General features: G+C 36.5%; 1 protein-coding gene across 8 annotated transcripts in view; it reads right to left on the bottom strand.

Annotated features, from left to right (window-relative positions):
- The window catches only part of Cdc42bpa (CDC42 binding protein kinase alpha), a 204,282-nt gene that overhangs the window by 91,096 nt on the left and 96,296 nt on the right, over nucleotides 1-16,890 (bottom strand). For all 8 annotated transcript variants that reach the window (XM_050143074.1, XM_050143075.1, XM_050143077.1 and 5 more), the window contains exons 6-9: nucleotides 10,931-11,024; nucleotides 6,571-6,771; nucleotides 4,396-4,644; nucleotides 1,761-1,840 (exon numbers count right to left, since the gene is read on the bottom strand). In XM_050143074.1, the coding sequence (XP_049999031.1) occupies nucleotides 1,761-1,840; nucleotides 4,396-4,644; nucleotides 6,571-6,771; nucleotides 10,931-11,024 (624 nt within the window). The remainder of the gene's footprint in view (nucleotides 1-1,760; nucleotides 1,841-4,395; nucleotides 4,645-6,570; nucleotides 6,772-10,930; nucleotides 11,025-16,890) is intronic.

The following is a 16,890-nucleotide window of genomic DNA, read 5'->3' as shown; positions in this document are numbered from 1 at the left end:
TTTGCCAATCATTTAAATTCTAGCAACAGGGATATAAATGAAAGTACACAAAATATTCAGTACATTAGAAAGTCTTAACTGCTAAGGAGAAGACAGAAATTTAAATGGAGTAATCAGAAAAGCTGTGCTTATGCAGGTAGCTAAGGAAAGTCAATGTAAGGCACCAGTCAAGGAAGTATTAGGATGAAGACCAGTCCAGGACAGAAGCCTGAGCATCCCAAGACAAGGCTCTTGGGCCTTACGGAGGCCTGTGTAAAAGGAGCATGGCAAACAGCTGGAAGAGTATGATGAGTATGAGAAGACGACAAGAGACAGTTGGTTAATTCTTAGGATACAAAGAAACAGGAACTGGGGAGTAGAGGGAAGAACAAACTGGCTCTTTCAACAGGGCAATTTTGATAGGAAATATCAGGAGTTATGAGCATGTTACTTAGACAGTTAAGACATGTTTTAAGTAAAAGGTAAGGAGCTCTCATGTCATTAGGAAAGTGTATAGGGGAAGTTCCACGGCTGAGCCCTAGAACACCTGGATCCTCAGAAATTGGGGAGATGAGGGCTTGTTTGGAGACCGAGAAATGGACACAAAGTTAAGTGTTTTCGTATAGAGCAGTGGCAAAGGTAAAAAAAAGTCAACTAAGACTGGGACTAGAAGTAATCACTACACCTGTTAACACACGAGCCAACAGTGGTGCTGGGAAAAGCAGTTTGCATGAAGAGACTGGGCACAACCTGAAATGAGTGCATTCAAGAAAGATTAGTATAAAAAAAAAGAACAGTCAAGAGAAGTAATTTGTTATACACCACAGAAATAATTGGTATCAGGTACGAGATCCAGAAAGGCTTTCTATTTTAAGATGGAAGAAATAATTACATGTCTGGTAAGATGGTTGGCAGGATATAAAGATGTGGGTGGCACATAAAGGAGAAAAATGTATGACATGAAAGTGAACAATACATTAAGCCAAGCAGGAGGGAATGGAAGGAGCCAGTCCTAGCCAAGCATCTACATGGTCCATCCTTAGAAGGAAGAGCTTGTAAGTCTGGGGGACACATAGAAACAGTGGCAGGAACTTGCAGTTGTCTGCGGTTGGTAACAATTATCAGGGATGGAGGAAGCAAGATCATCAGCTGAGAATAAGGGTAATCAATATTTGCAAGAATGAAATATAAAATGGTTACCTTGGTATGTACAGGGCAGAACAAACTAAGGTGATTCAGTGTTTGTCACATAGGATAGAGTACTTAGACTGGCAACCCTCGATGTAAAGTTAGCTTGGTTGCTAAGAACCATTTGTCTGCTCCAGTCACTTTGAACTGCTTACATTTTAAATAAAGAACATTCTCTCAACAAAGAAAGTGCAGCAGCTGAGAGATAACTAAAGGGACTGCCATGCACCCAGGAAATGATTACTGAAATTCTTATGGGACATGGAAGGAGGAACAGGAGGACAGAAATGGGGTGAGGAGTAAAGAGTGGTATGAACAATGGGTTGGAAATTTTGGTGCTTGACAAAATATTCATTAAGTGTCTTGGTGCTGGTTCTTGCCCTCTTCCCAATGGGTTCGACTCTCGTGCTACTTGTCCTCATCATTTCCTCCAAATAGTTGGTTCTTAGGTAGTTTCTTCACATTTAAATCCAGCTCCAATACACCATAACTACAACCGTATATATATCATTTTCAAGCTTCAACTGACTTTTTTATAAATTACCCAAAATTAAATTACCAAAAATTAAATTATCTTAATTTTTGAAACTTACCAGCTACTAGTATACGTAAAACCAACAAATGGTAGATGATGGCCAGAAAATGCAGTATGTGTTGGTGGAGGCATTGTTTCCTAAGAGAAGATAAAAAGAATATCAATTTGGTGAGACATCTACAGTTATTATGATAGGTTGGACTATAGCTGTCAATGAGGATATGCAACCATTCAATTTTGAGACAGTGGTAAATTTGGGAAAGTGTTCACTGATACAAAATATAGACTCTAAGCACTACTACTGGAAAACTCAAACAAATAAAGTTAAAAGCCTAACAATAAAATTATAGTCATTATTCATGCATACTACATCTGAAAATTTGTCTAGCTTTTTTTCCCCAGAGAAAAGGCTTCACTGGGTAGCCCAGAGAGGCCTCAAACTCATGATTTTTCTATGTCTGCCTCCCAAGGAGTGAAATTTTAGGCCTGTTTCATCACACACAGTTTAAAACGAAAATTTATTTGCAAGTGGAAAATCAGGGCTTATGTGGTCACTGAAGACACATGGAGAGTAGAGGATGTGCACTGTCCTTTGCTCCTCCTGCAGAGACTGAATGTGGACTGCTCCTATTTTCTCACACTGAAGCAAATGTCCTTGGCACACTCTATAAACATTTTTATGCCTTTTATGATAGTATCTCTGTTTAAAATAGCTCCCAGAAGTGCTGTCTGATAAATGCTTTTATTTTTCTTACAAAGTCTTTTATTTCAATACAAAGTCTTGCTGTACAGCCCAAGCTAAGCCTGAACTCATCCCTTCCCATCAGAGCACTAGCATTATAGGTGTGTACCACACTGACTGTCATCTCATGTCGCAACATAAAATGGTAATCATGTGCCTTTATAGAGAAACAACATGTGTTAGATGAACTCTTTTAGGAATAAGTTATAGTGCTGTTAGATATGAGTTCAGTGTTAATGAATCAATGGTGTATATTACTATATGACATATCTTTCAATAGAGTACATCTAAAAGGCTTCTATATTCAAAGTTGTTGAAAATGTGACCTATGTTAACATAAGGTTAACTTGATGTTTCTTTAATTTTTGGTTACTATAATATAATTACATTTCTCCCTTCCCTTTCCTGCCCCAATCCCTCTCATATACCCGCTCCCTACTCTCCTACTAACTCATTAATCTTTTATTTATACAGCACAATAGTCAATGTCAACTAACTTGGTGTTCACCATAACTTTATAAAATACAACCAGTGTGAATAATTAAAATCAACTCCCATGCACACTTAACTTGGAATGACTCAGAATTTCTGTCAACAGTGAATATAATTAAAAAACTGGAAGGAAAATCCATCTATTTTTTCTTGTGTAGTTTGAACAGTTTAACAGCTCACATTCATCTTAAACATAATAATTACAGTAAAAAGTGACATAAAATTAATATGAAATTTAGTACTGAACTAAAATTAAATATAAAATTACTGAATAAATTGACAGCTTATGATAAAAAGGCCAGAAAAGAAACCCAAAATTTTAGGTTCTTATTTTCTTACATTTGAATCTACATAACCTAGTGATTCAGAGCAAGATCAACACAATATGATATAGCTTTCCTATAGTCCATGAGCTGAGAGGAGAAAACTACTTGGCTCAGGCAGAGACACAAACTCAGATAAGGAGGGCTACAGACTGACTTTCCACATTTATTTCCTAACCAGCTGGCTATTTTAGCGGCAACGATATGGGTGTTGGGTTTGAGCCTTCCAAATAAAGTCTGGCTGCCTGGCAGTAAAATGTCAGTTTTTTGTTCAGTGTTTAAGTACAACCAAACAGGTGATGGGGTAAAAGGTAGGTACTGTGGGATAATGCTCTTGTACACTGCAAAGATTTGTCACTCGTATTGGTTTAATAAAAAGATGACTGGCCAATGGCCAGGCAGGAAGTATATGAGGGGCAACAAAACTAAGAGAATTATGGGAAGAGGAAAGAAAGAGTGTTAGTCACCAGCCAGACACAGGGGAAACAAGATGAAAATGTCTTACTGAAAAAAGATACCAAGTCACATGGCTAAACATAGACAAAAGTTATGGGTTAATTTAAGTTGTAAGAGCTAGTTAGTAATAAGCATGAGCTAACAGACCAAACAGTTTATAATTAATATAAGCCTCCGTGTGTTTATTTGGGACTGAATGGCTGTGGGACAGAAATTTCTGTCTACAAGGAAGGGGTGGAGCATGTATGGTTTCATATAAAGTTCAGTAGTTTTTGATGAATAAATCTTTATTTCCTTTTGGTTATAGTAAGCCCTTACATGTGTTGCCATTTGTTTCCAGTTTCATGGTTGGTTTTAGGGAGGGGTTTGTCATCTTTTTCACTTTGAAATCATGAAATAGGCTTTTTAGGTGTCTAATCTTGTATTTTTAGTAAACATATGACAAAATTTGCTAAACAACAGGTCTTTGAATTTTGCTTTTGGTCATGGTAACTACACTGAATTTAATTAAGTCTCTTAATTTTTTTGATACATGACAGAATAAGCACTGGAACTTATAACTACTGTGTGAATGATAAGAGAAAAATGGCCCTGGCACCAAATTAATAAATAAAATGTTACTTTATAACCACCCTTAAAAGAACAAGAAGGACAGGACATCTTCATAATGTCATACGTACAGAATTTTTTAAACAGTCATCATCCACATCAAAATTCGATGTATCTGTTGGGCTACTGACTTCTGGAATATAAGGTGCTTCACAGTTTCGAATATTATCCCAATCAATTCCACTGAAAAATGGATGTTTCTTAAAATCTTCTATTCCATTTTGGCCAAGTCGATGTTCTCTGCTACAAATGAGTCTTCGAATAAGATCCTTTGCATTTTCAGACACATCAGTCACTTGGGGTGGAAACTGAAACCTCTCCTATACAGACGACAATATAAGATATAAATACAAATCAGTCGTTTTCTTACAAAAGGGTGGTAAATTTGTTTAAACCCATTTCCTTTGGAAAAACAACTAGGGTTTGATGACTCAAAGCATTGATATTGTGGGGAGATAGAGGGATGATGAGAAATAAATCCTTTTCCTAAAATAACTTTTAATTCTTTAAGTGACTTCATGATGGATGAACTACAAAATGAGGTCAGATGCTATAGGATCTGAAACTGATGTTAAAATGAGATGGATCTGATTAAAAGTATCAGAATTTAACTCAATAGTTCAAAAGAATGTAGGTTACTGATAATGTTCAGGTACAATATAAAATATCAGTTAGTCATTAAACACTTAAAATTTTTATATGTATTGGTATTTGACCTGCATATCATTGTGAGGGAGTCGGATCCACTGAAACTTGAGTTACAGGTAGCTGTGAGCTGCCGTGTGGGTGCTGGGAATTGAATCCGGGTCCTCTAGAGGAGCAGCCAATGCTCTTAACCACTGGCCCAAAACACTTAAAATTTTACCATGTATCTGGCACTATTCAAAGTGATTTACTTATTTAACCATTTAATCCTCACAATAATTATACTGGGTAGGAACTACTAGGATGACAGTCTTGTAAAAGAGGAAGCTAAGATACATAGTCATTTCTCAATGCCATTCAACTAAAAATTGACAGGAAAGGGTCTTGACCTTAACTCTCTCCAGACCAGTGCTGTTAAGCAGCATGCTACATTGCAGGGACTTCCTTCTGGATGGTGCACATGCATTGACAACTTTCAACTTCCCCTGGCTTTCAGTTCTTCTCCACTACTTACTGCTCCATGCTGGCAGCTCAGTGGAAGACACAGTCTATAAAATTGATTTGTATGCGTAAAGCACCAGAACCAACTAAAAAGGACAGATTATCTATTCTTCTGGGGACATTCAGATTCATACTGAGGACATTTGTAACAGTTCACAATCCTCTGAAGTTGGACAGTTTATTCTTGTGCACTGTCTATTTTGTTTCACATGGCGCTGCATGACTGGAGTGCTGGGCTCTTGTTCCTGCAGTTTATCTGGACTGCAGCCAGTGTCTTGTGCTCCCTAACACTGGAGCAGACATTCTACATATACACCTTTGTTCTAGATATTTCCACCAGGTAGATGTCTAGACCCAACCTTTGCTCTATCAAAAGCTCTAATTTTAAGGCTCAAGATGTACACCTGTTAACTTTGGGAAAGAAAGTTACAATTTGTAGCCCTGTCAGAATCTGAGGAGTACCCATGATGCTGCATAGAGTACAGAATACAATTTTGCATGTTGTCTTTGCCAATTTGACAGAAGAACTTCAGTAAAACTGTGATTGCTGTCTCTCTGTTCATGGATGGGTGTGCATGTGTACATAAGTGCCAAGCTGTCCACATGAAGGCCAAAGGACAACTTTGTGGAGTCATTCCTCTCCTTCCATCTTTTCATGCCTTTCAGGAATTGAACTCAGGTCTCCAGGCTTGCAAGCAAGCACCATAGCCATGGAGTCATCTTGCTGGCTTCAAAGAAGTTCAATTTTTGTCTTTATTCACACCAAATTTATTACTAATAATGCTTATAATTTTTACATGCATACTTGTCATAATTGTATGTACTATATAGTAAAAACTAATAAAAACTAACTACTTTTGAATTCTCTTACTCAACTATAGAGACCAACTTTTCTATTTAGGAACATTTCCAAACAAAATACGTGGAAAACTTAAAACTAATTATCTTACAGATAATTAATTGATTACTATTTTCCCTACTAATCAAAAGAATATAACTTTTCATTGTTTTGAAAAAAGTACTTTCTCTTTAATATCACATTACTTCAACTTAATACATGTATTTATTATAAAAACTCTAAAAAAAGTAAATATACTAACTTTGTGATTCATGATTTTTCCATATGTCTCCACCAGAGACTCAGCATAGAAAGGTGTTTCTCCGTAAAGCATCTCATACATACAGACCCCCAGAGACCACCAGTCACACTCAGGTCCATATCTGCCTTTTCCATCCTCCATAGCCTGAAGTATTTCAGGAGAAATATAATCTGGAGTTCCAACTGCCACTGAAGACTGGACCTGAAGAAGATTATATTTTTATTACTATAATGTATTAGACAAATGACTTTAAATTAAACACAGTTACTTAAGATATACAGAAAACAGTATTATAACATTTTTGTTATCTGAATTTAGCCTCCTAGTTTGTAGAATGATTTTAAATGGCCTCTACATTAATAGTTTTCATTACTCAGAACTTTACAAGACCTTTACTATAGCTGAATGTATTTAGGGGAACAATGTGATTTGAGTCATTACAGTCATGAACAACAAAATGAATACTTCACTTACAACATTATTACTGTTTAATTTTGGTTTGGTTGTCAGAGACAAGGTCTTGCTATATATCTGAGGCTAGCCTCAAACTCAACAGTCCTCCTGCCTCAACTTCCCAAGTTCTAGGATTATAGTATGCTACTACGTTTTCTTACTGGTTTTTAATATTTATTTATGCAATCAACAGATATACATAAATATGTATAATGGAACTGAAAATCAATTAGATATGAAGAGAACAATTCATTCATCTTAACACTGATGATAATTTTAAAATCCTAAACAGAAACCTAAGAAAACTAAAGGTTGACTACTTATTGTACATTAAGTTTTTAGCTGCACTGGACATGATGGTACACACCTTAAATACTAGCACTGAGGTGGCTCTCTATGAGTTTGTGGCCAGCCTGTCTACGAGTTTCAGGCTAGCCAAGGATATTATAATAGACTTTGTCTCAAATATAAAACCAAATAAAAAAAACTTATTTGGAAAAATTATAAAAGGGAAGGAAAGTTAGAAACTTTAAAACCAAAATTCTTAATTTTAAAAAGTTGAAAATCTAATTACAGCAAGTTAGATAGATGAAAATTCAATAAATGATCATTTTATGTTTAGTATCTGTGGAAGAACTAGCTATACTATTTTACACTAACATTGCCCAGGGCTCTCAATCATCCACACCCTAGACAACATTTGCTGTTTTCTGGTTTGGCGGCAACTGTCCCACTGGACAGAAGATGCTATTATGGTGGGATCACAGACTTTCTGACTTATTTCTCTAATGACAGGTTTCATGGAGTATCTTTTCATATGCTTATTCCTAATCTGTAAATTTTCTTTGGGAAAATTCTCTTATTCTTCACTGAGGCTGTCTTTCTGTTGTTGAGCTTAGGTACAAAAAGCTCCTGGAGAAAAATTCACCTTACACTGAGCCTTCCACAAGACTGATTAACTTCAGTGCCTGAGAGGAAGTTAAAATGCTGCAGGCCAGAACTTAATTAGAATCTGTTGTTGTCCTTACATATTCTTAGCACACAATCAGGTAAGTGAGTTCCTTCTGCCCACAGTGTCATTTGATGCACACAAGTTTTTGAGGAGGATAGAATTTACCATTATGAGGTAGAGGGGTTGTGATTCTGTGTTATTCTCGAGAAATTTGCCAAATGCAGTCATAAATATTGTCCCTTATATTTTCTAAGAGGGTTTTAGTTTTTATAAAGTTCTCTGAACTATTTTGAATTAATTTCTGTGGTATAAAGCAAAGTAAGTTGATGGTTTTGATTGGGAATGTAAAGAAAAATGACTAATTCTATACTGACGTGAACTATCAACGTTTTAAAAATCCTAAAGAGAGGCATTAAAATATTTAAACCAGCCAGGCAGAGTAGCACATGCCTTTAATGCCAGCACTTAGGAGGCACAGGCAAGGGGTTCTCTGTGAGTTTAGGACCAGCCTGGTCTACATAGTGAGTTCTAGGACAGTCAGAGCTACATAGTGAGATCCTGTCTCAAAAAATAAAATAAAATAAAATAAAATAAAATAAAAAGATACGTTACCTTCTAAGGATAAAGAGAGTAAGAAAGATAAAATCGACTGGACAGAAGGTAGCAGGAAAGAAAAACAGGAAAACAAAGCACTCACGCAAATAACAAGCAAAAGCTACAGAAATAGCACAAAGCTCTACACTAAGTCACAAGATCCAAGAGTGGATTAAAGCACCTGTCAAAGGACAGAGAGTTAACACTGAAAAACAGATAAAACCAAAGGCATAAATGAGAGAAAAAGCAGTCAAATAATTTATTTAAGTAAGATAAACAAAACAGAAGCACATAAGTTGAAAGTGGTGAGATAAAAGATGAACTTATACATTAAACAGTAGAAATTTAAAGCAGTAAAAAAAATATTAGCCAAATTAAAATTATTTTAGTTCATCAATATAATTACAAAACAAACTATCCCACAAAATTTAGTTATTTCAAATAATACACTACAAAGGAGATGTATAAAGTACTGATAACTATGATGGGAAAATGAACAAATCTACTACTGTCATAAAGATTTTAAAATAACAGATATTAGAGAAAACCCATAAGAATATAAAACATGAATACAAAACCAGTTCAATATTATGGACATGTATAGAACCTTTACTTTTAGTGAAGTTTTTAAACAAATATGGAATACACAAAAAGTTGTCTGTTACAAAATTATAAAGTAGATATCAACAAATAAAAAAAAAACACAAGCCATAAAATAAAATAGGACTATTTTCTGACAAAGTAAAACTACAAGTATATCACCAAATCAACTAATAGGATACTATGAGTAAACAGTAAAAGGTTATCTCAGCTAGGCCTGGTGGCACAGGCTAGATAATTCCAGCTACTCAGGAGGCTGAGGATGAAGGATCACAAGTTCTAAGCCAGCCTAGGTAGCTCAAGAAGTGCAGTGCTTGCTTAGTTATGCAAGAAGCTCTGGTTTGAGGATTAATACCTATTACTCTGTCCCACCAAAGGCATATTAACTCAACAAAACACAGGAACAGCATAAAACCAGACTTTTAAACATTAAAAAATTTGAATCAAAATCAGTCAACATAATACTACCTGTAACCCAAAGAGAAGAAAGCAGTTCTAAAATGCATAAGAAATAGGTAAAGGCTGTACTACACAATGGTTCAAGATCCAAAATGAGTAGGGGTGGGGCACAGGTATGCCGTTGGCTACATAAGGCCCTCATTTGGCAGGACCACTTTCAAGCTCTGTTTGTCTTTATCAAGGCTTGGTTTTAGACTGAAACATTCCAGTAGATACAAAATGTTGCAGTTGATGGTCAAAACTCATGGGGCTGGTTTGCCTCTTCCAGCATGGCTTGACTCTCTGGTCTGCTATTCTGTGTCCCTGTGGGTATCACTCATCTATGAATCTACAGTGCAATGTGTGGGTAGTCCAGCCTTTATGATTAATTTGGGGAACTTAGACCCGCCTTTACACAGGGCCAGTATCAGCTCTTTCAGATCCCAGCAGCTAAAGCTACTCAACTGTGGTACCTTCACCCAAGATCTGAAAAAAATGTTATGCTATGCTCTAACTCTGGCCATGTCAGAATAGTCAGGAATGCTGGGAAATCAGGAATCTGGCACATCTCAAGAGTTTCTTTCTGTTAGGAATAACTATAACATGCCAACGCTACCCACTGTCTGAAAAAGCTGTTTTAAATAACGTGTTTAGTAACATAGTCATTTATAGTAAGACGGATAATTCAGTACCAATTATTCCTTTCAACATGGCCAAATTCATAAGTCACATATGCATTTTCAAAATCACCTAAAGATAATTTTTTCAGAGTCAAATAACTAGCCTAGAATAATGATAACACATTCATGGCTCTGGAATTTATTATATTATAATGTTTTCCAAAGAAACCTGCTAATTAAATTAATATACATGTGGGCCTCTGCAATAGACAAGAAAATTAAATGGAAACACAAAACTAATGCTACCTAGTCTTTACCCAAAAAGAAAATTCATTTGCTGAACACTATCCCTCAGAACAACTATATCATTAGAAAAAAAGGACAAATGAAGATGGAGTTGTATTTTATTTTCTATATAAAACTTACAATCTTTACTACTCTAAAACCTTAGGAAAGTTTCAAGTATAATAGGCATTAATTAAAAAAGAAACCATAAGGCTCTCAAAGCACCATTCTCAAGGTCACTATTACAAGCAGGTTAAGATGACTCTGAGCAAGTATGGCCAATGCTTTGTGAAAGGAGGTGGAGCAAAGACAAATGGATGACTGGGTGGCAGACAGTGTAAGCACAGAGTCTCTAGAACAGAGAAAGAAGACAAGACAAGGAAAATGTCTATGGATAGAATAACTCATATTTATTTACCGTTCCATCTTCCATCAGCTTCAGACAAGAACCAAAATCTGCTAAACGAATATGTCCATTCATATCCATCAATATATTGTCAGGTTTAATGTCTCTGAAAAAACAAATATATTTATGTTTTAGTTGAAAATAATCAGGAAGCCTTTTTACATGAAACATCTTCAATTGCTTTAAAAATTACTTTAAGAAAAATATCTTTCAGTTTATTTATATGATAGATTACATTGATAGATTTTTGTATGTTGAACCAGCCCTGTATCTCTGAGATGAAGCCTACTTGATCATAATGGATGATTTTTTTTGATGTGTTCTTGGATTTGGTTTGCCAGTATTTTATTGAGAATTTTTGCATCAATGTTCATGAGTGAGACTGGTCTGTAATCCTCTTTCTTGGTTGAGTCTTTGTGTGGTTTTGGTATCAGGGTAACTGTAGCTTCATAAAAAGAGTTTGGCAATGACCCTTCTGTTTCAATTATGTTGAACACATTGAGGGGTATAGGTATTATCTCTTCTTGAAAGTTCTGGTAGAATTCTGCACTAAAACCATTCTGGGCTTGTTTTGGTTGGGAGGTTTTTGATGACAGCTTCTATTTCCTTGGGACTTAGAAGGTCTATTTAAATTGCTCACCTGTTCTTCGTGAATCTTGAGTATATTAACTTAAAAGATAAAAAAGTGAATTTAGGAAGCATAGTCTTTATGTCTAAATTATATGAAAAATGGCAGACAATTATGTTAAAACAAAATTAAAATATTGGGAATTGTTTTTTAAAAAAGGAAAGTATCTGTTTTACAGGTTCCATCCTAGCTGTGATTCATATTAACACTTTCTGGAGCATCTATCATTTCCAAAATTCCTGGAAACAAAAAGTACTCTGGTAATTTTCATTCTGGAAGGATACTTTAGGGGATGAAAGCATTCTCTATTGAGAAAGTTGTCACACAGGCATGTCACCTTACACTTTAGTGCTTGCGCTTTTAAAAATGCAGGGGAAAGTAGGAGCCTCCTACAGATATGATAATGGAACCCTGTAAGGGGGATTTACATTATAGATTTCATTTCATTAAACATCTTTAGCTTACCCACACAACTTGTTTCTCCTAGATATATTACAGTGGTTTTGATTTTTCTAATAAAATACATATTTATCCCCTTCTCAATCTAGAATGTAGTTGATCATTTCTGAAATCTATATGTTGTATTAGTAGTTCCATGTCTAATATTGCTTTCTTGTATCTTTGTTATTTTTGCCATTGTTCTTTGGTTGCTTTACACTTTGAGGCATGATTTCACTTTGAAGCCTAGGCTAACCTCAGCTCACTATATTGCCCAGACTAGTGCTGAACTACTGGCAATTCACTTTCTGCGGTCTCCAGAGTGTTGAAATTATAGGTGTGAACTACCATACCCAGCTTCTCTTGCATTTTTTATAAGATTAAAACTAAAAAACTTGGTTAGAGTTTTGCATTCCATATAGCACCCTAAGTGTTTGCTATCTCTCTACAGCTGCCCAGGAGGGTACAGTCATTTCCCCTATGGAAGAAGTTCAGCCGCGCTGGGCTTAAACTCAAGGCCACTGCCAGGGCTTACAGCCAGGCAGTCTGCCTTCAGATCCCATATTCTAAACTACTATCAACATTCAAACTAGATATCTGTCTTTAGTGACAATTTACGACAGACTAAACTAGTAGCTTTTAATAAGGTATTTATGTATTTATTGATTTTTAAAATATTTGCCTATTGCTCTTCCTTTATTTCTGAATTTTTTCATCCATTTTAACTAACTTAATTTTACCTTTTTCTTCTCTATAATTCAAGCTAATTTTACTTTCTTTCCCAGATTTCTGAGTTAAGAGACAATTCATTTCTCACATCATTCCTTTACCAACATTTTCGTTTAAGGTTAGAGATTTTCTTTTACTGCAGCATTTTCTGGAGCTATATCCCACAAGTTTTGATATGGAGTACTTTTGTTTCCTCTTCATTATAAATATTTCACAATATCCATTGTGATCTCTCTGAGCTACCGCTTAACAGAGAAGACATCTTAGAACTAACTGCCTTTTATCTTAGCACTCTGGAGAATCAGAAGTTTAAGGCCAACCTAGGCTACAGGAAATACGAGCAATCATTAGACAAGGCTTCACTGACATCTCAGAAAGGAAATGGCTCGATTCATAATTCTCTATTCACCTTTAGGGTCCCCCACCACAATTTTAATTTTAACTCCAGTGTTACTGGTTGGTTAACAGTTCTCTGGGGGAATGTGATGGTTGGGATGGAGGAGGGGTGGAGGTAGAAGCAGGGAAGTAGATATCTTAATTAAGGGAGCCATTTTAGGGTTGGCAAGAGACTTGACTCTAGAGGGGTTCCCAGGTTTCCAAGGAGATGTCCCCAACTTGTTCCTTGGGCAACAGAGGAGAGGGTGCCTGAACTGGCCTTATCCTATAGCCACACTGATGAATATCTTGCATATCACCATAGAACCTTCATCTGGCAATGGATGGAGACAGAGACTGAGACCCACACTGGAGCACTGGACTGAGCTCCCAAGGTCGAAATGAGGACCAGAAGGAGGGAGAAAATGAGCAAGGAAGTCAGGACCTCGAGGGGTGCACCCACCCACTGAGACGGTGGGGCTGATGGAGCATGTGATCAAACCGGACTCTGAATGTGGCTAACGGTGGAGACTGACGGAGAAGCCAAGGACAGTGGCACTGGGTTTTGATTCTACTGCATGAACTGGCTTTGTGGGAGCCTAGTCTGTTTGGATGCTCACCTTCCTGGAATGGTGGGAGGGGGAGGACCTTGGATTTCCCATAGGGTAGGGAACCCTGACTGCTCTTTGGACTGGAGAGGGAGTGGGGGGGAGGGGAAAGAAATGGGAGGAGGGTAAAAATGGGAGTAGGGAGTAGGTAGAAATTATTAATAAAAAAATATTAAGCCACAAATTCCAGTTTTCCTACTTACTGTAATTTCTAGCCATAGAGTACTAGGTCATCTGACAAGATGATGGAAACTAAATATAAAGGGAAAAGAAGAAACAACTGTTGGTGTCATTACGCCTGGGAAGTTCCATAAGCCTCCTCAGCTCTAAGACAGCACCACGGAACCACAACTGCTTCACATGTTAAGGAACCGAGCCACAAACTTGAGTATTCTTGTCTCTATAACACTCCACCAAAGGGGTTCATAAGTATGTCTAACTGATTTTTTAAAATTCACATCAGGAGTTGAATTTGTGGCTTAGTAGTATAGCATTTGTCTTCCAGACATGATACATTATTTGGTTTTCAAGAATACTTGAAATGTGATTATCTAGTACTTGGTACATATGGAAGGAAGGAAAATAGAATAAATGTATTAGCAAAAAAAATGTAAGCACTAGAGGCAGTTATACAACTAGACTATTTTTTTTTTTAGCTCACAGGGCCCTGGATTCCAACCCCAGCACTGAGAACACACACACACACACAAACACACACACACACACACACACACACACAAATGAGTGAATTAATTCAGTGTTTTGGTCTCAAGCTATGGATCAGCAGTAGAAACCCCTGGGTCTATCCCTGGAACAGAAAAAAAAATCAGGCAACTAGATTCTACTTCAAAACCTCTCAACTAATCAACAAAATACACAAGCTCCAAAATCATCAGAACAATTTCATATTTTAATCCTAAATTAATAGATAATTTTCTTGTATTAAATATATGCTAGGAGCAGACTGACTAAAATGCAAGGAGAAGAATGAAGGATGAGATTAAAACCACCACGGGTGACTAAATAGAACATTCCACATTCCACAAGAACCAATTAAACAATTCCCACCCCCCTACTAAAAATAGAAAAAATAAAGCTACAACAATTAACAGGCAAAAACTCAAAAGTGAATGTGAGAAAAGACAGAACAAGATGAAAGAGAGACCTTGGAACATTCAGCCCTAAATGGGATATCTCCATCAAATCCCTCTTTTCAGGATTCAGGGAACCTGGCAGAAGAGGAGGCAGAAAAAGTGTAAGAGCCAGAGGGGATGAAGGATACCAGGAAAACAAGCCCCTCTGAATGAATCAGTGGTTCTCAAGCTGTGGGTCATAACCTTTGGGGGGGTCAAATGATCCATTCACAGGGATCACCTAAGACCACTGAAAAACACAGATATTTACATTATAATTCATAATCGTAGCAAAATTACAGTTATGAAGTAGCAACAAAATAATTTCATGGTTGGGGATCAGCACAACATGAGGTGTGCATTAGGAAGGTTGAGAACCACTGCTCTAAACCAACATGATCAAAGCTCATATGAAATCACAGACTGAGGCAGCATGCACAAGGCCTGCACCAGGTCCTTTGGTTATATACTAAGGCTTCCAATTTAGTGTTTTTAGCAGATTCCTGAATGTGTAAACAAATGTGTCTGTTTCTTGTGCCTTTTCCTGAGCTTTTTTTCTTTCTGTTTATTTTGTCCAATTCCAAAGTGTTATCTTATTGTATTTTATTTTATTACCATCCCTTTAAAAGACTGCTTTCTAAAGAGAAACAGAAAGAGAGTGGATCCAGATAGGGAGAAACTAGGAGGAATAGAGGAAGAAGAAACTGAATCAGGATATATATCATGAGGAGAAAAATCTATTTTCAATCAAAGGAAAAAAGAAAAAATTGTCACCATAATTTTATAAATTGGAAAACCAATATGCACTAAGTAATATAGGTGAAAACATTAAATACAACTGTGTATAAGGCTGAAGAAAGTGAGTAAACCATAATACATCATTTGATTTACGTGAATACTTGAAATGTGATTATCTAGTATTTGATACACATTAATGGAAGGAAAATAAATCAAAGTATTAGCAAAGAAATGTGAAAATTAAAGGAAGTTACACAAACACAGTATTTTTGGCTCAGCAATAAAGAGCATTTACAAAGTCTTAAGAAACATGAGGTGGCAGATCAGTGAGAGCAGGCCTGAGGAAAAGTAGTGCAATGTTAAGAGCCAGTCCTCAACCAGCTGAGCAGAGTCCCCAAGAGTCCTTATAAACTGTTTTAAAATATCTGAAATTAGACGTCATGATACCAGACGCACGGGAATAAACAGTAGAAGGACAAAGCTTTAAAGAAACTAGATATGGCTGTCACCACAGAGCAAGCTTAAGAGAAAGGAGCTACTTTTCTTTCTTTTTGACAGTAGTATTAGTTTATTACAAGAATAAATAAAATAATAAGAACTTCCATTGGGTTATGTCCTCTGCAAATGTTAGGATACAGTGGATGGTTTTCTAGGTAGTCTATGGGTTAGCATGGGGAAATTGAATCCTAAAGATTTGTGGTTATTTAATGTCTCAGCTCCTCAGCTCCCCATCTTCATCCTTTCCTCACTTCGAGGACTTTCTGCCCTACAACTGTCTTCCGTAAGCTCTAGCCTATCCGTTTGCTTGCTTTGGTTTGCTTCTGTATATTTTTCTTCTTTTATAGCCTAGGCTAGCTCAGCATTGCAAATCCTCCTGCTTCAGCCTCTATACAAATAGAACTATACCACATGTTGTTTTTTCTTTATTAATAGGGTCTTACTCTGTTGTCTTGTCTAGCATGATACTTCCTACACAGACCAGGCAGCCCTTAAACTAATGGCAATCCTCCTGCCTCAGCATTATGAGTGCTAGAACCACAGGTAGGAGTCATTAAAGATGAACCTAAGAGAGACATACATGGATTCACCTAAGAAGGAGAAAAAAAAGACAAGATCTCCTGAGTAAATTGGGAGCGTGGAATAGGGGGAAGAGTGAAAGGGAATGAAGGAAGGGGAGTGGGGAAAATGTATAGCACATTCCTATCCAAACAATTAAAATGAGAAGGATTTTAAAAATGGACATGTGAGGAGCTACTTTTAAATATAATCATTTTTACTCAGTATTTGTACATATTTATGGAATATGGTGAGATATTTTTATTC

The sequence above is a fragment of the Alexandromys fortis genome, unplaced genomic scaffold (assembly GCF_014885135.2).
Source record: "Alexandromys fortis isolate MF-2015 unplaced genomic scaffold, M_Fortis_MF-2015_v1.1 scaffold_51, whole genome shotgun sequence".
Lineage (NCBI taxonomy): Eukaryota > Metazoa > Chordata > Mammalia > Rodentia > Cricetidae > Alexandromys > Alexandromys fortis.
This window is presented reverse-complemented; position numbering and strand designations above follow the sequence as displayed.